This window comes from Protomyctophum parallelum (assembly GCF_964188405.1).
Source record: "Protomyctophum parallelum genome assembly, chromosome: 7".
NCBI lineage: Eukaryota > Metazoa > Chordata > Actinopteri > Myctophiformes > Myctophidae > Protomyctophum > Protomyctophum parallelum.
In genome coordinates, this window is record NC_139705.1 from 34,725,095 (window position 1) to 34,747,518 (window position 22,424).

Below are 22,424 nucleotides of genomic sequence, written 5' to 3' on the forward strand. Positions count from 1 at the left end.
GCCTGTCATTTTACACAGTCCTCAAAAACCAGCGTGTTGCTCAATAACTTCATGTGATGTGAGTGATTGTACATCCAGCATTATGTCAACTCATAATACGTCAACAAATTGAAATAAGTCAAATTAAATATTAAAGGCAATGTGATTAACTGATTATAACGGATTGGAACGCAGGTTTGACGCGCTTGAATCTGTCCGTCGTCTGTGTCTGGTCACATGACATGGTTGTGGGAAGAGGAGAGGTGATGCTGAGGCCACAGTGAAGATGGCGTGTTGTGGAAACACTTTTTGTTGTCAGCGCTGCTGCTGCAATGAGGGAGAGACCCGCACGCCCGAAGAACTGGTAAGAAAAGCAGCGAACTGAGAGATGCCGAAGACACGAATGAACATACGCTGGAAAATCTTGGGGGAAGTATTTAAGTTGTGAGCTTGTCTGCTCTCAGTCTGGGTGCCCATGTTGTTGTGTATGTTGTCTCTCTCTCACTGTCTGTAATGTCACTGTGCTTAAAACTGTCAATTTGAATGATGGGTGGAATGGTGCAGGGCTGGCAGGCGTGATTCTGATGAGCTCTTCACTCTGTTTGGTGTGCTTGGTTTGGTGGGGTTGTCGTTGCTAAACTGCTCTTGTGTGTGCAGCTGCTTGACCTAACAAAGTCTATAGATGTCTTGAATGCATTGCTCATTCAGGTCACAGATATGGACAGATCCGTACCCAGAGCCCATTCATAACATTATTTCCCTGCCCTGCCTTACATTTCAACATTTAAAACCGTTTTGCACCCCTCTTATCTGAAAGCCTCACTCACACTGTTCTAATGCATCACCACCACCTATGACAAGTCTGGGAAAATAAGGATGCTGATAGCAGATGGTCTGTTCTCTTGGGGGCTGTAGGGGCTTTGTGGGGGTGGCTTTGCTGTGGGTCAAAACTCCATCAGTAAAACATAAATTGACAATGCACATTGTTTCCTTGTTTGATTTCTAGTTTCCTGTAAGCTGTATTCCTGTACTTCTTGTATTTCTGTATCTGTCAAAGGCAAAGCATACATTCTCCTCTTGCAGGCAATACTGGCAGAAACCCAAGATGATGAGGAGGAGATTCTGCCAAGGAAGGATTATGAGGTGAGAGACACTGCCGGAAGGTGCTGGATGTTTACATGATGTAAGAGTAGCCCTGCCTGAAGACCATGAGCATAATAACTACTTTGCACAAACCCACAAAGGGTGATTGGGATGAAGAGGCAGAGTTTTGGTTTGTTATTTACAATATGTGGGAGACCTCGGTTCAAACCCAGGGGGCTAAATTATGCTCATGGGAACGGATGAGACAATTGCAGATGGAGATTGGAGAACCATGTTTTTTTATTTTTTTATTTAGCAATACAAGGCCTCAACCTGTGTACAGTAACCAGACATGATTTGAGTGCAAGTAAATATACATATTATTAACAGAAAACATGATTGCATACAGAAGAAGTCTAGAACAAAACACAGTTCTTAGTCATTTACAGCATGACGTAAATTGATTGTCAATATGTTTCTATATAAATAATAATACAAAACAGGTAAAAGGTAATAATTAGAATCTGAATAATTTAAGTGATCGGATTAATCAGAAGATACTTCAATTTGTTCTTAAATAAGTTGAGTGAAGACAGTTGCGGACCAGTAGAGTATTTGTCTTATAGTGTGGTACCTCTGTATTTGATGGAAAACTGACTATGACTGGATAAAGGGGAGGATGGAAATGAGTAGCCTGTTTAGTAGTGTTGTGTTTGTGTATTTGATCATTTGTTTGAAAGTAATTGTTAAAAGGTTTGGAAATACAGTTGTCATTGCACCAGGATACATATGGGCCAATCAGCAAGTTGGCATTGGGAATCTTTGTCAAGTTTTTTGTACACAACCTTTTTATTTCTTTGGTTGACAGAGTCTTGACTATGACCGCTGCATCAATGAACCGTTTGCGGAGGTCCTGGAGGGAATGAACAATAAGGTAGGTCCATTCAGTCACTATACATTTACAGCATCATCTGTCATTGTTTTGAGCTAGTGCAGTGGCCGTTTGGGGTGTCGGGGGGGGGGGGGGGGGGGGGGGGGTTGGTGGGGGCATTCCCGTTCAGGGCTTGCAGGGCCAAGAACTGCGGTATCACTGCTTGCAGCATTCTCAATAACCGCTCTTCTATTCAACGTTTATGAGATGACTATGTGAATTATTTATTTCTAGATAGATAATATCCATTTCACTTGTAGATTTTCATTTTTTAAATCAATGATTTCCCTTTTATTGGCTGCCAATAGAAAGCCCAAAAGTATGAAGCCATACGGTGGATCCTGGTGTTTGCTATTGGAGTCACCGTCGGTCTGGTACGTAGTGTTAATCATGCCATCTGAAATTGTTTTGCAAAATAAAGTCTGGCCTCTCTGGTGCTAACAAACTTGGTCCAGTGCCTCCTTATGACTGATGTCTGTTATGTACTGAAAATAGCAGATCTACAAGCTCTCAGTGTGTATGCAATGTATGCAGCATGACACATTGTGAGCCTATTATTTTCAGTGGGCAACACGACATGTCAGGCATTATCATACAATCAAACATTTCCCAGTGCAAAGATACAGGAACATTTATATTTATTTGTTCAGGTGGGGTTGTTTGTGGACTTCTTCGTACATCTCTTCACCCATGTCAAATTCACATTGGTTGGGAACTGTATCCTTTCTTACTGCTTTAGAGATGCACTCACATCAATAATCCCATTGTTGTGTACAATAATACACATGTAGTCAGCTTTTGAATTTTCTCATGTAAAAACATAAATTTATTTTATAGTAACCTGAATAAGCATATAGGAATTTCAAAAGTATTTATTTTGGATGTGCTGTGGATCAGCTGTTTCCATCAGCTTACTTTACATGGTAATATTAAGAACTTATACATAGATCTTTATTGTCTTTATTGTCATTGCTTGCATGAAACAACGAAATTCAGTTTTACATTTAGTAATACAGAAGTTGGAACATGAAGACACAAAGTATATTGTATTGTGCATATGACCTCAGTCAGGAAATGCGCAAACATTGAAAACATGCATGTAAACACTCGCCACTCGCACCATATTGCCACTCTATATTACAAGGCTGTGTTGGGAGTTGTTCTACCTTATCCAGAATGTTGTAGCTGTTCAGGAATGTAGTGAGAAGGGCTGCCTTGCTCTGTCTCTCCTGGAGCTGCTGGCCTTCAACATGTTGTTCGTCTTCATAGCCAGTGTGCTCGTCCTCATTGAGGTAAGGCCGCCTCGTTATAAAACGTGAAGCTTACACACTAATAAGTTAACTTTATAATATAAGTGGTGCCAATATTTCTTAAAAGATTGTAGAGATGTTACAGAATCCTCCCATAGTCCGTTCCTACATTTTATACAATTTCTTAGACTGATGAATTATCACTTTGTTAGTGGACACTGGTGACATACCGGTTTTAAGTCTTATCATGCTCCTTCAAACATGTATTAAAAGGTTTTAAGTCGTTTAAAAAAGTTAATTACCGGTAATTAAAAACTACAGTGAGCCAAAGTAAATAGGCGCATATTGGCATGAATGCACTTACTAAAAACGCACAGACAAGGTTGAAAAGTGGCAAAGTCGTCCTTTAAAGAGTCAGTTGGGCATGAACGGCAGACTTTTTTAACTTTTTTTTCTTTAGGCCATTGTTCTTTGTGTTCTTTAGGCCATTACAACAGACTCTGCAACGTATCTTGGATAGAACCAGTTTGGCTAGAATCAATACGAAATGGGTTCAGATATATTCATCATTCCAGTCCACAGCAAAGGCTGATGGAATTTGCTTCTGGTACCACATTGATTATTCACCACAGTTCTGTCTAAGTATGGGACTGACATCATCAACACTGTACATATGACATTAATCTAGGCCCGTATCAAACTCAAATTAGGCCACAAGCCGTAATCTAAAGAAACATATTATATCTCTCTTCCCCTTTATTTGGAGAACCACAGAGTAGATAGGATCAAAGCCACTACTTTTATGTGTTTGACTGTCCAAGCTGCCTTGTCAATCTGCTATACTAGATCATGTGAGAATTTTCCCACAGAATGTTTATTCTGGTTTCTGGTGTTCCTGTACATGCTTTTATCTCCTTTTTATCTTTCAGCCAGTCGCTGCAGGCTCTGGAATCCCAGAGATCAAAAGCTACCTGAACGGAGTGAAGATTCCTGGCATCGTACGGCTACGTACCTTCCTCTGCAAGACAATCGGGGTCCTGTTTGCTGTTGCTGGAGGCATGTGATCCACCACTCATTGTCTTGTCATCCCTTGCTGTGATTTGAAAATGCTACTCCATGTTTTCTGACATAAATACTATGTTCTCAAACAGTGGTTTCAGTGAGTATGCTTACAGTCTAAGAACATTTTGGATAAGGAACCACTGCATTATCTGGTACATTGGGTCATCATGACTACATGTAAAAGGAAAAAAACATCATAAAACCACGTAACAAGAGAATGCTAATAAACCAGGCGGTTTTGATTAGGGGAGCAAGTCCGCTGTTGCCAGGACACTGTTCATGTGACAATGAAACAGATGGGGCGACCCATCTTAAATTGTGCACCTGCCTCCCGGTCATTACTTGTACTTAGAGTGATGACGTGCGTCTGACTCAATGTGATTTTCCAGGTATGTTTGTCGGGAAGGAGGGCCCAATGATCCACGGTGGGGCCATTGTGGGAGCTGGCCTCCCCCAGGTACACACTACTGGACACCACATAGTCACGGACAGTATAGTACCCTCTGAAATGAGTCTCAGACTCATTATGGTCAGATAATGTGTAAAGTGCACCCACTGACCAGATGTTATTTCTCTCGCTCAGTTTCAGAGCATCACTTTTAAAAAGATCAAATTTGACTTTCCCTACTTCCGCAGTGACAGGTGACTGCCTCTCTCACCACACACACACACGCACATGCACACACATTACACACTAAAGAAAATGCATTTTCCTGTACCGAATGCCCCTCATTGTAACATTTCATCTTTTCTCCAGGGACAAGCGGGACTTTGTGTCAGCCGGGGCTGCTGCCGGGGTTGCGGCTGCCTTCGGGGCTCCCATAGGAGGCACTCTGTTTAGTCTGGAGGAGGGATCCTCTTTCTGGAACCAGGCCCTCACCTGGAAAGTGGTATGTGTGTCACCCCTTAAAACCCATTCTGGGCGGGAACCCCTTTTGGTGTTTTAAAGCATTATGTTATACTTTAGCTATTGAAAAATAACAGGTCTACAAGCTCATATACGAGCCTGTAAGTCTGCTATTTTTGAAAAGTCATGAAAAAGGGGCCGTGGCCAATAGAGATAATTCTGGGGGTCCTTGACATGAAAAAGGTTGAGCACCGCTGACATACTGTAGAAACATGGGTTTTTAAGAAAAATGAAGCATTTTCTTTTATCAACCTCAGTCCAAAATGGGTACTATAAGTACTATACTAGGTGTAATTGGCTATCATTCTGTAGCACTGTCAAATCTGTGTTAGTTTATCCATTTGTAACTAGTGTACGACTGTAACAAATGTGTTGTTTCCTGCTAACAGTTTCTGATTCCAATTTAGTTGAGAAACAGGCCATGCAGTTGCTCTATTGATTCATTTGAACAGGTCCCTGTTATCAAAAGACATGAATTGATACTCTCTAGGTCTTGATTACGGTTTCCTATGTATTATGTACAGTTTATTCAGTTCATAATACAACATAATTCAATGTATTTCAATTAAAATAAATTACATAAACATAATGTGCATCTTTTGCACACTTGTATAGTGCACTGACATCACATCAAAACATAAAGGTTGTGTGTTGGCCTTTTTATGTTGTGCTGTATCTCAGCATGCAGGAAACTCATGCAAGTGCTGTTCTGTTTTTCTCTAGTCTAAAGCAGAGTGCACTGTGTAATAGTCTTTAATTGCTGGTGTTTCTCTTCCCCAGCTCTTCTGTTCAATGTCTGCCACATTCACCCTCAATTTCTTCCGCTCCGGCATCTACTACAACAAGTGGGGCTCCTTCCAACAGCCTGGCCTGCTCAACTTCGGAGAGTTTAAGGTACGTTTGTGTGTGTGTGTGTGTGTGTGTTAAGGCTGTACCCTAAACCTTATTTTAGGACTCGAACTTCGGCAGGAATGTTCGAGTGAACATTCGGACCATTTGTTTCTAATTAATTAAAAAAATAACCGTCTCGATCAGAGTGCACAGCGCGTTTCCCCCGCTCTTTATCAATCTCTCTCGTCTCTCTCAACACACACACACACACACACACACACACACACAGGGACGAATTATTTTCTGTGCGTGTGTGTGTGATCATAAAAGCTGCGCAGTTTACATCCACTCTCTCGGTTCTGCACTGCTGTAGGCCTACTGTAAGTATATAGCACTTTCGGTTCTGTCGAGGGCAGTGCAACACAGCGCAGCGAGAGAGAGAGAGAGAGAGATAACTAACTTTTTTCTCAAATTGTGAGAGCACATGCTGCTCGCATCAATGTAGGCTCGCGCCCGTTGTCTTTCTGTATCTTGGTTCCCTCGACCCTCGCTCGAGCAATGGGTAGATCGCTCACCGTTTGGGGGCTTCGCACCGCGGCCCCCAAACGGTGAGCGATCACACGGTGTGTGTGTGTGTGTGTGTTTGCGTGCGTGCGTGCCGCGATGAGAGCACGTGCTGCTCATATCAAAGGCTTGCGCCCGTTGTCTTTCTGTATCGTGTGTGTGTGTGTAAACCTGACTGAGGCAGAGAAGGGAACGCAAGCAGCGCGAATAAGAGAAGGAAAATCATTTTGTCTGTTGTGTGATTGGCTTGTTGGTCAAGGTTGGTCAAGGAGAGGGACAGTACAACAAGGGAGATGGACATAACTTCTGACAGGAATGCACTAGAAACTTACTTTTTTTTACATGCTCGTATCACATTCTCGCCGAGATATATTTTCGAGTTAATACAAAAATAAAAAAAATAATAATATTTATTTTTATAAAAAAAATTAAATAAAAAAGACGAATGGTTCAAACCCATTAATTAAGATTCGAGTGCCAACCCTAACGAGCGAACATTCGAACCTTGAATGTTTGGGGACAGCCTTAGTGAGTGTGTGTGTGTGTGTGTGTGTGTGTGTGTGTGTGTGTGTGTGTGTGTGTGTGTGTGTGTGTGTGTGTGTGTGTGTGTGTGTGTGTGTGTGTGTGTGTGTGTGTGTGTGTGTGTGTGTGTGTGTGTGTGTGTGTGTGTGTGTGTGTGTGTGTGTGCAGTTTCACAACAAAACAATATGTATTTGTGTGCAGATGTGCCAGCAGGACCTCAGACTTTGGAGCAATTCTACACTAGTCTAGTAGCTTACTTTGGACCATACTGTCATCATCACGTCATTGTCTATTCTCAGCTTTGGTCATGTACACACTTTTTAATTTAGGCATTTAGCAGCCACTCTTATCCAAATAGCAGCATAATACAAATTATAGCAGCATAATACAATATATGTTTGTCATAAGTCATGTCACAAGTCACAGAAAGTCTGTTGTCAAAGATAAGATCATCCCAATTTATTTTTTACTCTTGTTTCGTTCATTTGCTAATTCCATTGTCCATCCCTATAGTGTAAAGAAGGGGATAAGAACTGCCACCTGTGGACGGTAGTGGATCTTGCTTTCTTTGTGTTGATGGGCGTAGTGGGAGGCCTGCTGGGAGCGTTCTTCAACTGCATCAACAGGAGACTCTCCAAGTACCGCATGAAGCACATCCACCCTAAAGCCAAGTTCATCAGGTAAGTAAGGCTGTTTTAGTTTAGCTGTGAACTTGTAGATCGGATATTGACAGTTTGTCGTACACTGACACTTTGTCGTACACCGGTGTTGCACGCTAAAAATAGGCAACCTACAAGTTCATATGTGAGCTCCACCATACAACGAAGTATAAATCAGGTTTAATAGTATTTGAATGTCCCAAGGTGTGTTCATCCTGTTTCAGTGGGGAAAAAAATACCCTATATCGCGCCAATGACGTCAAATGAATCCTTTTTCATCATTGGACAATGGACATGCAGAATCTACAATTAGTTGAGGACGTCATTTGACTAATAGACTTATCTATAATGCAGTACCATGATTTTCTTTTTCAGGGTTTTGGAAAGCCTGTTGGTTACCATGGTGACAACGGTGGTGATATTTGTGTCTTCCATGACTCTGGGTGAATGTCGTGACTTGTCCACCTCCACCCCACACAACACCACACTGCCGGTACGAGCCCTTTCTCACCCCACACAACACCACTCTGCCGGTACGAGCCCTTTCTCACCCCACACAACACCACACTGCCGGTACGAGCCCTTTCTCACCCCACACAACACCACTCTGCCGGTACGAGCCCTTTCTCACCCCACACAACACCACTCTGCCGGTACGAGCCCTTTCTCACCCCACACAACACCACTCTGCCGGTACGAGCCCTTTCTCACCCCACACAACACCACACTGCCGGTACGAGCCCTTTCTCACCCCACACAACACCACTCTGCCGGTACGAGCCCTTTCTCACCCCACACAACACCACTCTGCCGGTACGAGCCCTTTCTCACCCCACACAACACCACTCTGCCGGTACGAGCCCTTTCTCACCCCACACAACACCACTCTGCCGGTACGAGCCCTTTCTCAATAAATAAAAGTATAACTTTTGGAGCAGATGAGTGTGCGGGTTCTTTTCTCTTTTTCACAAGCCCTTTTTCTTTACCACAACCTATACCAGTGTTGTTTTTGGCAGGAAATGTTGTTTTTGTCATAGTCTCTTGAATAGTTTTCACTTCGTTTTAGTCACATTTTAGTCACCCGGAATGTTTTAGTGTTAGTCTAGTTTTAGTCGGCTGAATCTACAGTTGATTTAGTCGACGAAAATTTATTTTGGCGGGCCTGACTGATTTTACACTTACACTGAAAATAGCCGATCTGCTGCGACGCGTTGTGAGCTTGTAGATCTGCTATTTTCAGCATGCAACCAAGTGTAAAAATACTTATACTGGATTTCTTGTCCACTAGTCCCTTCCTAACATTTTAGTCTAGTTATTTGTTGATGAAATTGTCAATATATTTAGTCATAGTTTTAGTCATCATAGCTTAGCTTTCATTTAGTTTTTGACAGTGAAAAAAGGTAGTCGACGAACATTTTTCGTCTTAGTTTCAGTCGACGAAATCAACACTGATCCTGTGGTTATAGGAAGCACTGCAGGGGCTTCGTTGAGTTCGTTCTTATTTGTGACCCCTTCAAACTAATGCAGGGGTTCCCAAACCTGTTCACCATAGTTGAGAAGCACTGCTTCACAGTAAAATAAGATCTTAATTTAACTGACTGTCAACGAAATGACATGGTAAAGTATATAGTGTACACTGTATGTAATCTATGGAAGTTGTTTTTAGGTAGTGGTGGAACGTAACTAAGTACATTTACTCAAGTACTGTACTACAATTTTCTGGAGTATCTCCAATTCTCTATACTTCTACTCCACTATTAACCGCTTCAGCCCTATATATTTTACGGATTTTCTTCTTTTACATTTTATACATTTGAAAACTGGTGAAATGGGACATTCTGCAGAATACCTTTACCATTGGTACTTATTAAGTATATTTTGGTGCCGCGCTACAAGCTTGTAGATCTGCTATTGTAGAAAAATCGTGAAAATGGGGTGCAAATCTTTTAATATTCTCTCAGAGCAAATGTTTTTTAGTCAAATCTATGCTTTGGGTCCCTGGAACAACATATCAGACAACAACATAACATTTCAGATGGGGGTCCGCGGCCAAATACAGATAATTCTGGGGGTTCTTGACATGAAAAAGTTTGAGGCAGGTTTTTCAGAAAACGGAGGATTTAGAAGCCTTTTTGTAGAATCGTCCTCGGGTCTAAATGGGTTAAAGTACCGTAAACCATTTGAGTTCTTCTTCCGCCACTGTTTCCAGGTGCATGGCAGTGAGGAGATCAACGCCACCACCCGACAGTTCTTCTGCTCCAACCAGACGTACAACGACATGGCCACGCTGTTCTTCAACCCGCAGGAGGCCGCCATTTACCAGCTCTTCCACCAGCAAGGTGACATGGAGCAGAGAAACATGGGATTGCCCATCATTATATTGAGAGTTGTATTTATTTTCCCCATTGGAGCAAGACACTTTCACACTTTCATGTCAAGGACACGCAAATTGATCTGCATGTGACTCCCCATTTGAAAGGATTTTGTGCCAAAGACCCCCAGATTTGTGTTGTTTAAAACTGTTAAATTATTATTCCAAACGATTCCATGATCTTTCGAGATTCTTTTAAAAGCTAGACTATTTTCGAATGGCTGAAGTATAAAATGGTATACTTTGAGAACCACTGCTCTACATCATTTGAATGTCTTCCACGTTGTGCAAACTATATCTGATATACTCCCAGAAACAGCTCTGAGCAAATCGACGTGTATAGATTTGGATTAAAAACGGCAGTTATAGAAACGGACAGTATGATGAGTATATTGATGTCAAAGTAGTCATGATGAGTCTCTAAAGCTTGTGCAACACCACTTTTTCCCGTGTGTCCCGTAGGTACTTTCAGCCCGGTGACTCTGACCATATTCTTCGTGCTCTACTTCCTGCTGGCCTGCTGGACGTACGGCACGTCGGTTCCCAGTGGCCTCTTTGTCCCTGCGCTGCTCTGTGGCGCTGCCTTCGGACGCCTCGTAGCCAACCTCCTTAAAATGTAAGAGGAATGCTCAACTCTCTTTTACAAGTATCCTTGTTGTAACCCATCGACGAAGGTGAAAATGTCACAAAGGACAGATTACAGTGTGCCCGTACTGTTCCAAAGAGGTAAGTGTAGTCAAACGAACTTGAGAACAAAAGGAGTCTACCGACGCGCCTCGAGCCTAAAACGGCTGGTTGGAACAAGGACACTTGATGCAGAAGGAGGAGAGGACACTGGAGCAGCACGGACATTTTATGCCTTTTATTTAGGTGCTAGTATACAAACTCAGTCTCATGACTCTGATGAAGACCTTTTAGGTCGAAACGTTAGTCGTTTGTATACTAGCACCTAAATAAAAGGCTTAATATGTCCTCTCCTCCTTCTGTAGGTAAGTGTAGTGTCTTAGTAGGGCACATGAACCTGAGCATCCCTATTCTGGGCGTGTCATAAGATGCTAACATGTCCCGACAATGGCAGATCTGCAAGCTCGCAACGCATGATGGAATGTAGATTTGCTATTTATTCATCATATTACGGTGTAGTCCAGTTTTTTATAAGAATTGTAGTAAAATAAACATATATTGTCGGGCAGGTGGCTGTGTGTCGTAAAATAAACATATATTGTCGTGCAGGTGGCTGTGTGTTGTAAAATAAACATATATTGTCGGGCAGGTGGCTGTGTGTCGTAAAATAAACATATTGTCGGGCAGGTGGCTGTGTGTCGTAAAATAAACATATTGTCGGGCAGGTGGCTGTGAGTCGTTTACAGTCACACATATTTTATATAGTCTGTTTGTGGCAAAAGTTTTACTAATTCGGTGGCAGTAACATTGATTCTTCATATCCATATGAGTGAAACAGCCGGGATCATGTGTTTATTTTTGGAACACAGTTCTTATTTCACGCAATATACTGTAAAAAAAAAGTCTATGGAAAATTGGGAATTCAGAATGGTGGAGGAAAAAAAGTGAACCCAGGTAGGATGTGTGTAAATGACGTCAGACTTCGGTGCTCTATATCCTGAGTGTTTTCTGATGGTTAAAAATGAACCTGTAAAAGTCCTGCAAGGGTCTCTCAACAACTAAATCAACGCTTTTCCAAAGTGAACCACCACCAGTTACTTCCTCTCACGGTGGAATTTGCTGCACAGACAACTTTTTCACTTTGATGGTTGTCTCTCTCTGACCCACTTCCACAGACGGCCTCTGCCGCTGTCCTGCAGGCTTTGGAGCGCCACTCAGCTGCAAGTAACGATTGTTAGCACTGGTCATTCCACAGCTATGCTTAATTGAGAGACACAACACTCTGCATTCTCACAGTGTAAAAATGTTTAACTCCCCCCCCCCCCCCCCCCCCCCAAACAAAATAATACATAATACTGTGTGGTTACAGATTTCATGAATTAATAACAAAATCCAATGATTCTTTCTTTTCCCAGTTATGTCATGAAGAAATGAAAGTCTAAGATTAGAGAACAAATATAGTGAAAATAGCCGATCTACGATCTCACAATGTGGAGTGAAGTGACACATGAGCTTGTAGATCTGCTATTTTCACTAGTTTGTGTCCTGGGCGAATGTATAATTTCTCTTGGGGAAAAGTTTGGGAAGCACTGCGGTAGCTGTATTCTGCTAATGCAATGCAACACAACTACAGTTGTTGTATTTGGTCTCCTTGCTCCTGTATAGAGCACCCAAGTCTGAAGTCACTTTCAGTAGAGGGCGCCAGTCCACAGGTTCGTGTATTTTTTTGTTTGCATAGAAATCCCCATAGGGGGATTTTAGGTCGCTTTAACTGTGTTTGAAAAATAACCCGATCATCCAGGCCTTTCTGTCAGGGGGGTGGCTGTGCGTCGTTAATGATGTCCATTCATATTGATACAGCCAGTTTCTGGAGAAAATGGAATTAATGTGGCTGCAAAAGCCTTGAAACTACAAGGGTATGAAAGTAATGTTGCTGCTAATATACATCAAGCCCAGCTGTCAACACATTGCGTTCCTGAGATTCCTCGTTGACGTAAGCTCAGCCGGCAGGGACTCGACGCATAGTAACCCTGAAACATTAAATATAAATAATAAAAATAATGTCAGTTTCTGTTGTGCGACGGGCAGCTGCAGTCACCCCGCCTACCCTGAAATGTAGTCTCTGGGTTGTTTGACTCGTTTCTAGCACTTATTGTGTTACTCTTTGGGTATATTTCTACATTTCCACCTTCAGTCGATGCTTCATATCCATATGAGTGAAAAGGCCGGGATGATCGGTTTATTTTTCAAACACAGTTCTTATATGAACAGATCTAAAATCCCCCTATGGGGATTTCAATGGAAATAAAAAGTACAGGGGATTTCAATGGAAATAAAAAGTACACAAACACATTGCATCGTGACATTGTGTGAGCTTGTAGCATGGGGTAGATAGTTAAAATCAATATGCAAACGTTATAATGATAACAAATTGAAATGCATAAATATCTATAAAAGCAGCCCAACTCAACAGCACATGGTGAATATACTATAATCAGCTAAAGATGGAAAAAAAGGAAGGTTTAAACTTAACCATCTTTTTTTCCCTTTCATGTTAAATGACCTGTTAAATGACCTGCCTTGTTTCTGTTTCTGTCAAATGTTTAGAAAACTTGGCCTGGACATCTACTCTGGGACCTTCGCTCTGATTGGTGCAGCCGCCTTCCTTGGGGGCGTGGTCAGGATGACCATAAGCCTGACTGTCATCCTCATTGAGTCAACCAATGAGATCACCTATGGACTGCCCATCATGATAACACTGATGGTACGTTGATGCAGAAATACTCTCCACCATACAGTATGTCATGGACAATTGCATGCTATTAATAAAGACCTTTTCTGTAAACGTGCTTTCTCTCCTGCCAGAGCGAACAGGAATCTCTCTCTGCCTTGTGTGTTCTTGGGGGATAGCAGGCACTGAGAGGTCTCTAGGACTGTGGTTTGTCTCCTGCCTAGTGTCCTCCTACGTCTCACCAGACTGTTCGTCTGTGGGGTGTGCATGTATCCGTCCTTGTCCACACTTGGCCTTACTCTGGTGTATTTGAGTCAAGGGAGCCTTCTCTGCGTCTGTGTCACTGTCGTAGTTGTTGTCCTGTGACGAGAAGAGCTGATCATCCTCAGGTCTTCAGTGGCTGAAATGGATTGATTAGCAATTACTTTATAGTTGATTAGTTGTAATTTGTGTTAATCCAGTCTAAACAATATATTAATAACGATGTATAAGAATTCCCTTCATTTAGATTAATTATAAAACATTGTGTACACAGTACACTATATGGTTAACCGTTACAACATACTAACCTACAATGCTGTAGTGTACTATATACCAGGTTTTATTTTCACAGTCACAGATGTATAGTAATGGTAGTATATTGTGTTGAGTTGAGTCACACCACGTTGTGACCTTGTAGATCTGCTATTTCCAGTACCTAACACCTATAAACTATGAATCGGGCTATACAGTATGTGTCCAAATTTGACTGAGTTTCGTTTTCTTTATGTCTCATGAAAGCAGGGAATCATAGAGTAATGTCTTGCAGAAAACAGCGAGTTGAGAAAACAGGCTTGAAAGGTTCACTTCTGTGGTCTCTAACATTACACCTAGCTACATGTTTAAGCATTTATTTCATATTTACATGTCGATTTCAGCTCTGACACTTTTTTCACATGCTCTAGGATGTGAAGAGTCCACCTGTGCTATTAACTCATTTTGAGGAAAAAAAAGGTTTTTCTCCTCTGGTGAAAAGCTGGAATTTGCGTGTTGGCAGGCTCTCAGTCAAATCTCGTCACATGTGGTTGTTGCGCTGATTGGCAGGTGGCCAAATGGACAGGAGACTTCTTCAACAAGGGCATCTATGACATCCACATCGTACTGAAAGGAGTTCCTCTGCTGGAGTGGGAGACGGAGGCTGAGATGGACAAGTAAGATTTATGGGTCACATTATTAACCCATTCTGGATGGGAAGAACCCCTTTTGGTGTTTTAAAGCATTATGTTATACTTTAGCGATTGAAAAATAGCAGATCTTACGAGCTTGTAGATCTGCTATTTATTTATTTTTATCTCGAAAATGTGGCGCAAATCTTTGAATATATATTCTTTCAGAGCGAACGTTTTTAAGTCTAATCTAAGCTTCTGGGGGTCCCTGGAACAACATATTTTCAGATGGGGGTTGGCGGCCTATTACATATAATTTTTGGGGTCCTTGACATGAAATATTGAGCACCACTGATATAGAAACATAGGAACCCCTTTTGGTGTTTTAAACATTATGTTATAATTTAGCCATTGAAAAATAGCAGATCTACAAGCTCATAGCGCGCCACTCGGTGGCACGCTACGAGCTTGTAGGTCTGCTATTTTTGAAAAATCGTGAAAATATTTATTTCAGAAAACTGGAGGATTTAGAAGATTTTGTTTAATTTCGAGGCCAGGCCTAAATGGGTTAAAAACAAATGCTGTTTTGTTTACTGCAGTGGTTTTCAACCAGTGGTCCTTTTACGTTCTCAAGAGTTTTTGTTAAACATCTGAATTACCTGTTTGCCTGTTATCTCTGCTATGGGCCAGGTGCGACATCAATACAGCATGGAAGTGTAGACAAAATCTTATCCAAAGACTGAAAGACAACAACATATTCTTTAGATTTGGGTCTCAGAGGCAAAAAGACATCAAATGGTGGTCCGTGGCTCAAATGCCGATTTTAAATAATGGACCTTGATATGAAAAGGGTTTAGTGAGCTGTTTCCGGCTCTCGTCCCGTTCCAGACTGACGGCCAGTGACATCATGGAGCCCAACCTGACCTATGTGTACCCCCACACGCGGATCCAGTCCCTGGTGAGCATCCTGCGTACCACCGTCTACCACGCCTTCCCCGTGGTCACCGAGAACCGGCTCAACGAGAAGGACTTCATGAAGGGCAATATCCTGATCAGCAACAACGTCCTCTTCAAGGTACTACCGTAGCACCTGTTGCTGCTTGACATTTACTGTAGTACACACACACACTGTAGTACACACAAATACCCTTCATAATTAAGATACAAGTTCAAGTTATTCAGCTAATGCACTAGCACAGCGGTACCCAAACTTTTCACTGTCGGGGCCCACTTGGAAATTTCGATATAATTCGCGGTCCACCCATCTGACCCCTCGTTAAGTGATCAGATGGATGGACCGTGTGCATTTTCAGAGCATGTTTATTAAAAAAAATGAATTTATTAAATTCAATGAAACATTCTGAATAAAATCTTAGTGTTTTGAAAATTATTTGTGGGCCCATTTGCAAAACCTACATGGCCCGCAGGTTGGAAACCCCTGCACTAGCAGGTTAAACTCATCCAGTGCCACAGGTGGATACCAGTTTTGGCCCTCGTTGCCACCGAAGTCCATTATAAATAAAAGAAAGAATTTGTAATAAAATTGTGCATGTAATGTGAATATCATCACCTGAACACCAGATTAGAGGAATTTTCTAAAAGGCGTCCAAAGGCGCCCATGGCAACGAGGGCGTCACAGGATAGGCGTCATGTGGCACTTAACAGTACAAAGGATAAGTGTTTTTTAGTGCTAATATGAGGACATTAAGCTATTCTGGTTTCCAGGATATCCTGTTAACTGTTGCGTTACCGTTCAATTTATCTGTTTTTTTGTTTTGTGGCAGTCCTGTGATGTCTGCATCCTCGTTTCCTTGTTGCAGGAGTTAAAGACAAGCAACTGATTGTGACGTTGGATTAATACATTCTGATTGGACTGTTTTGCAACAGTGCTTATAGTTTGAGATGACAACAGGGTTGCCAGGACAGGCTCCAGTGTTAAGAATATACTATTTGAAAACTATCACCAGCAGAGGGAGTCAGAAGCCCATGTTTAGGGCTCATTCTGTCCCCCTGGTGTTTATCAACCCAGTCCAAGATCCTATAATACTTTTCTGTCCTTCTAGGACATTCATTACCTTCTTCACCAAGTGTCCTTTTTACTCCAGCTGTCCAATCAGAGACTAATAAGTCACAACAATGCATAGTGAACAGTATGGTGTGAACCCCTATGGGTGTGACCCGATGGTCTCTAACCAGGTACTAAATACCACCATGCATTGTGCTGGCAGAGAGAGGGAGAGCAGCACAGCATGTTGTACTGTACACATATATAATATTGTATACATTTGGGAGAATATGCTCAGTGTAATATGTATTTAGCACAAAATACTGATCTTTTACTGTTATTTATTCTCTGCCACATTTTGTGTGACGGCACTGATGGGGCTGTCACAGCACATCAGAATGTTTTCTTCCAACAGGGCTGTTGTATTTACAGTACTGCCTGTTCTTTCCATGTGCATGTTCTTTTCTGGTCCCCATTAGGACCTGGAACGCAGCTGTGTCACCTTAGCTTTTAATCATTTTAAACTTTATTTTTAAACTTTAGCTGTTGAAAAATAGCAGATATACAAGCTCATAGTGTGGCACCCAAGTGCAGCGCTATGAGCTTGTAGATCTGAAAATGAGGCACAAATCTTATATATTATATATATTCTTTCACAGCGAACGTTTTTAACTAAAATCTTTGCTTCTGGGGGTCCCTGGAACAACATATTTTCAGATGGGGGTCGGCGGCCAAATACAGATAATTCTGGGGGTCCTTGACATGAAAACGTTTGAGCACCACTGATATAGAAACATTGTTTCTATATCGACATTTGGTCTCTGGTCTCAATGGTTTTGTGTGTCTACTACTGTTTCTTTCCATCACACAGAAGTCGAGCGTGTTGACGCGGGCAGGGGAACAGCGGCGGCGCTGTCAGTCCATGAAGTCCTACCCGTCCAGCGAGCTGAGGAACGTGTGTGACGAGCTGGTCCCCGTAGCGGCGCCCGCCGAGGAGGGCGAGGACATGCTACAGCAGATGTTGGACAGAAGGTACACAGTGAAACCCTCGGCACCCAAGGCTATACTTACTTACTAAGAGGTTTCATTAACCCATTTAGACCTATGTTCGATTCTACTAAATCTTCTAAATCTTCTAAGTCTTCTAAATCATGACGGTTTTCAGAAAAACCGTCAGTGGTGTTCATGTCAAGGACCCCAGAAATTGAATTGGCTGCCAACCCCCATTTGAAAATATGTTGTTCCAGGGACCCCCCAGAAGCAAAGATTTGAGTAAAAACGTTCGCTCTGAAAGAATGTATATTCAAAGATGTGGGCCACATTTTCACAATTTTTCAAAAATAGCAGACCTACAAGCTCGTAGCGTGGCACAGAGTTCCGTGCTATGAGCTACTAAATTATACCTCCAGGAATCAATTAAAACCCAGAACAAAAATGCAGTTTTGTAAATTGTGTTTATTTTCCAGACATGAGCCCTACCCCAACCTGTACCCAGACCAGTCCCCCAGCGAGGACTGGACCATGGAAGAACGCTTCAGGCCGCTCACCTTCCATGGCCTCATCCTGCGCTCCCAGCTGGTCAACCTGCTCATACGAGGGGTCTGCTATGCTGAGAACCAGTCGGTCAGTCAGTCACACACACACACACACACACGGTTTGAGCGATACGTTTTTATTGCATCTGATACTGTTCCTGAAGAAACGGTGTAGGCTCGAGTAGCTCTCTCCTTAAATGATGATGTATTGACACCCATGACGTAGTCTCGCGTTACCAGACTGTTTCCAAACGCTTCATCATACAGTCTGGGCCAACGGAAGAGCTGTCATGAGTAAACTATAAAGCGGAAGTGGAGCCTCCTCGCCACTTCCGTTTCGTCTTTACAGTCGCGCAACATTTATCCTAATATCAATAGAAAACATCTAAGCATATATAGCTAGTTGCTTAGCAGAAAAGGAAATAAAAAAATAAGCTCTAGATATTTTAAAATATACTTTCGTGAACGGAAATGGCAGCTTCCATTACTCAGCTCATGGGGCTATGCGAGACTACATATGACGTCACAGCCCCCCCCCCCCCTCACTCTGTCTTCCAGACGTCACAGCCCCCCCCCCCCTCACTCTGTCTTCCAGACGTCACAGCCCCACCCCCCCCCCCTCACTCTGTCTTTCAGACGTCACAGGCCCCCCCCTCTCTCTGTCTTCCAGACGTCACACCCCCCCCCCCCTCACTCTGTCTTCCAAACGTCACAGCCCCCCCCCTCACTCTGTCTTCCAGACGTCACAGGCTCTGGAAATAAACACGTACATGACGTCACTCACAGCCCAGCAGGAAAACTGCCTCGCTACTCAAGACCGCAGTATATATATTTATTACTCAAGACTGAATATAATTACCATTATCTTACTTTTTCGTTTGGGACCTTGTCACAAAATCCCGTGACCCACTTTCAAGTCCCAACCCACCGGCTGAGAAACACACACAGGAAAGTGCATTTGGAAAGCATGTCTAATTGTTTGTCTCTGTGTCTCCCAACACAGAGCTCCACTCAGCCCAGGTTGTCCTACGCAGAGATGACAGAAGATTATCCACGCTACCCCGACATCCATGACTTGGACCTGGCTCTCCTCAACCCCCGCATGATAGTGGTATACAGTCATCTCACGCCAACTTTGGGCTATTGATGATGTTTATTTAAAACATTAGCTGTTGAAAAAAAGAAATTGCATGGAAAATGTGCGCAAATCTTTGAATATATATTCTTTCCCAGCAAACGTTTTTAAGTATTATTAATCTTTGCTTCTGGGAGGTCCCTGGAACAACATATTTTCAGATGGGGGTCGGTGGCCAATTGCATATAATTTTTGGCGTCCTTGACATGAAATAGTTTGAGAACCACTGATATAGAACCACTGATATCGTTTTCTTTTAGAAAACAGTTTGTTGTTTTACAAGGCATATTGTAGAATCTGGCCTCAGGTCTCAATGGGTTCATTTTGCTGTTCTAAATCCTGCATGTTGTCGTCATTCTTTGTGCAGGATGTGACTCCCTACATGAACCCGTGTCCCTACACAGTGTCCCCCAACACACATGTGTCCCAGGTGTTTAACCTCTTCAGAACCATGGGCCTACGACACCTTCCAGTGGTCAATGCCGTAGGAGAGGTCAGTAGTACTTAAAAGTAGTACTTGTTCTCCCCGTGTCCCCAGGGTAGGTAGGTACCCTCACAAAAAACATGCAGTAATCTTGGCCAGCCGGGTTGCCTGATGGATGGGAAAGGAACTGGGTGAAATAACGCGTACCTTCTACAGTCTGCGACTCTGCGTCCAACCGGGGAAACTCCCCCCTGTCAGGTGAAAAGAAGTGGCTTGGACGCTCATGCATTGAAGGAAACATGAGGTCAGTCCGTTGCTGTTCCCAGGTTGGCAGAGGGCATGTAGAGCCCAGGATTACATTTGATAATTGACACAAGGTGAAAAAATGGGTTACAAAATCTTGGGATAAAAATAAAAAAATAAAATAGTAGTACTTGGACGTTGGTCATAGTACAAGTAAAACACGGGCCTCCTTATCAAAACAGCATATTGGGGGGTAATTAAGAAAATTATGTAACGGCACCTGTAACTCTTGTTTCTGTCCCTCCGGTCTTTCAGATCGTCGGGATAATCACGAGGCATAACTTAACCCACGAGTTCCTTGGCGCCAAGCTCAGACAACACTACATCACCATCTGAACGGCAGGGGAAGGTCGACATCTCATTCAAAATTTCACAGACTATTTCTGACCCGGCGGTCACTCACGACAAGCCTGTACCCGTCCATTCCAAATGCACGTGTATGACCCTTACAGACATGTACACATTCTTCATGGTAAACGGGGGAACATGCAACTTTTTATGTGATCTTGGGGTAGCTTGCTTTTGCGGTTAATTCCATTTGGGTAGAACATTTAGATTTTTATACGTGCATACGTGCATTGATGTTCAGGAAGAGTCCGCGTCCTAAGCTATCCTACAGGCATTTTCACAGTCAAATCCTCTGTGTTCATTTAACACAGAACAGTGTACAAATGGAACCAAATGGACCCTTACGGGTTATATTAATTGACACTAAAGATTTACTCTTTAGGCTTTTATTTCTACTGACGTAATCGATAACTCTTTACAATTAAGGTCTCTCTTACCTTGGGCCCTCCTACATCTTCTACACGTAATTATCTTACCAAGGTATGTGCACAACACAATATTCTACGAAAATGAAATATTGATTGCCCATTATTCATGACGGACAATTTATGCTTTATCAATGTTGTCACTCTAGCACTTTTATTTTTGACTCTATATTTCAAGGTTTATTTTTCTTTGTTTTGTAAATATTATACTGTATTTGCACTTAAATCATTACAGCATTATAGCAAAATAGAGCTTTGTAGTTCTAGACATTTTGCTTTGAGATTCTGCTACCTAAATCAGTGCTAAACATGGCAGCTTAGAGGTGTGCATAGTTGAGCCACGTGGCTTATGGCCTTTCATTTGGCAGATAGATTGAGACGCAGACACAGACAGACAAATATACTGTACACCCTCATAAAAATAGATGCATTGCTTCGCGGCTCAACTAACGCTTATAACCAAGTCATGATGTATTTAATTACTCTAACAATTTTATTGCACTTGTGTAAAGCTTGTCAGGGGAAATATTTTCATTGATAATTCAGGTAAATCGCAGTGTTGAAGTGTTGTCTAAGGGAAGCTCTAAGTCTGTTTGTTGTTTTGTTGACCAGATTTTTATTTAATAATTTTGGGCATTGTTGGAGGATAAGTTACAGTAAATCTTGTCGAAACATGAAGTACTAAACACATTTAACATGTACAGTTAATTTTCCATCAAACAAATATTCTGGTGAAAATTCTCTGTAGAATTAGTTTTGAGTCAACACACAGGGGCGCAACATGTTGGTTAAATATTTGCCACACCATCTCCTGACATCAGATTGATTTAAGGTGAAAATTGCGGCGTTTCTTCTTCAAACTAAAGGGAATCCCCACCCTGGCTTCGGCTGAGGGAAGAGGGATGTAGATCTTCTTCTCCTCAGAGCCTCGTCGATGTCCCAGGGGAAGTTAGTATAGGAACCATCTTGGAGGGGTCTTCTTCATCTCCTCCTGATACAACTCCGTCTTGTCTTTGTGACTGGCTGCTCATGCTCCCCTGATGTTCCACGGCAGTCTCGTTGATGAAGACTGGTGGCAGCATATAGAACCGTGCCATTTCAAAGAGGAGGCGAACCAGTTTCTCAGACTCCCCTCTAGTACTTAGACGTTGAAAGTATTCGTTTTTCACTCTGTAGCGACTGCTTTGACCAAGAAAGTTTCACGGGTGCCTGGAGAATCCTACAGAAACTATAGTAAAATACGCACATCACTTCGTGGAGGTGCTGGGTTAAAAAAGTGACATAGGAAAAGAGAAGGGAACCTGCACACTCATATGCTTCAAAAGGTATATTTATTGACGACGTTTCGAGCCAAGGCTTTTCATCTGGTCATCTGGTCACTGATTGACCAGATGAAGAGCCTTGGCTCGAAACGTCGTCAATAAATATACCTTTTTGAAGCATATGAGTGTGCGAGTTCCCTTCTCTTTTCCTATGCCTGGAGAATCCACCATGAGCACTCCCTTCCATGATCTTCGTACTGTATGCCCTTGAAAACGGCAGGCATTCACATTTTGACATCTTCCAAATCTGCAATGTCATCCCATTTAA

At 42.4% G+C, this 22,424-nt stretch overlaps 1 protein-coding gene across 1 annotated transcript; it reads left to right on the plus strand.

The window, feature by feature from the left end:
• The first annotated feature begins 203 nt into the window (after positions 1-203).
• Positions 204-22,063, plus strand: clcn6 (chloride channel 6). Its single transcript, XM_083768816.1, has 23 exons — positions 204-343; positions 1,063-1,122; positions 1,931-1,996; positions 2,302-2,367; positions 2,644-2,710; positions 3,179-3,285; positions 4,173-4,299; positions 4,695-4,762; positions 4,889-4,947; positions 5,063-5,195; positions 5,993-6,106; positions 7,643-7,809; positions 8,164-8,281; positions 9,998-10,127; positions 10,622-10,775; positions 13,391-13,547; positions 14,598-14,704; positions 15,548-15,734; positions 17,536-17,696; positions 18,131-18,287; positions 19,203-19,310; positions 19,702-19,827; positions 20,317-22,063. The coding sequence occupies exons 1-23, from the start codon at positions 266-268 to the stop codon at positions 20,395-20,397; spliced, it is 2,598 nt and encodes an 865-aa protein (XP_083624942.1). The 5' UTR covers positions 204-265; the 3' UTR covers positions 20,398-22,063.
• The last annotated feature ends 361 nt before the right edge of the window (positions 22,064-22,424 follow it).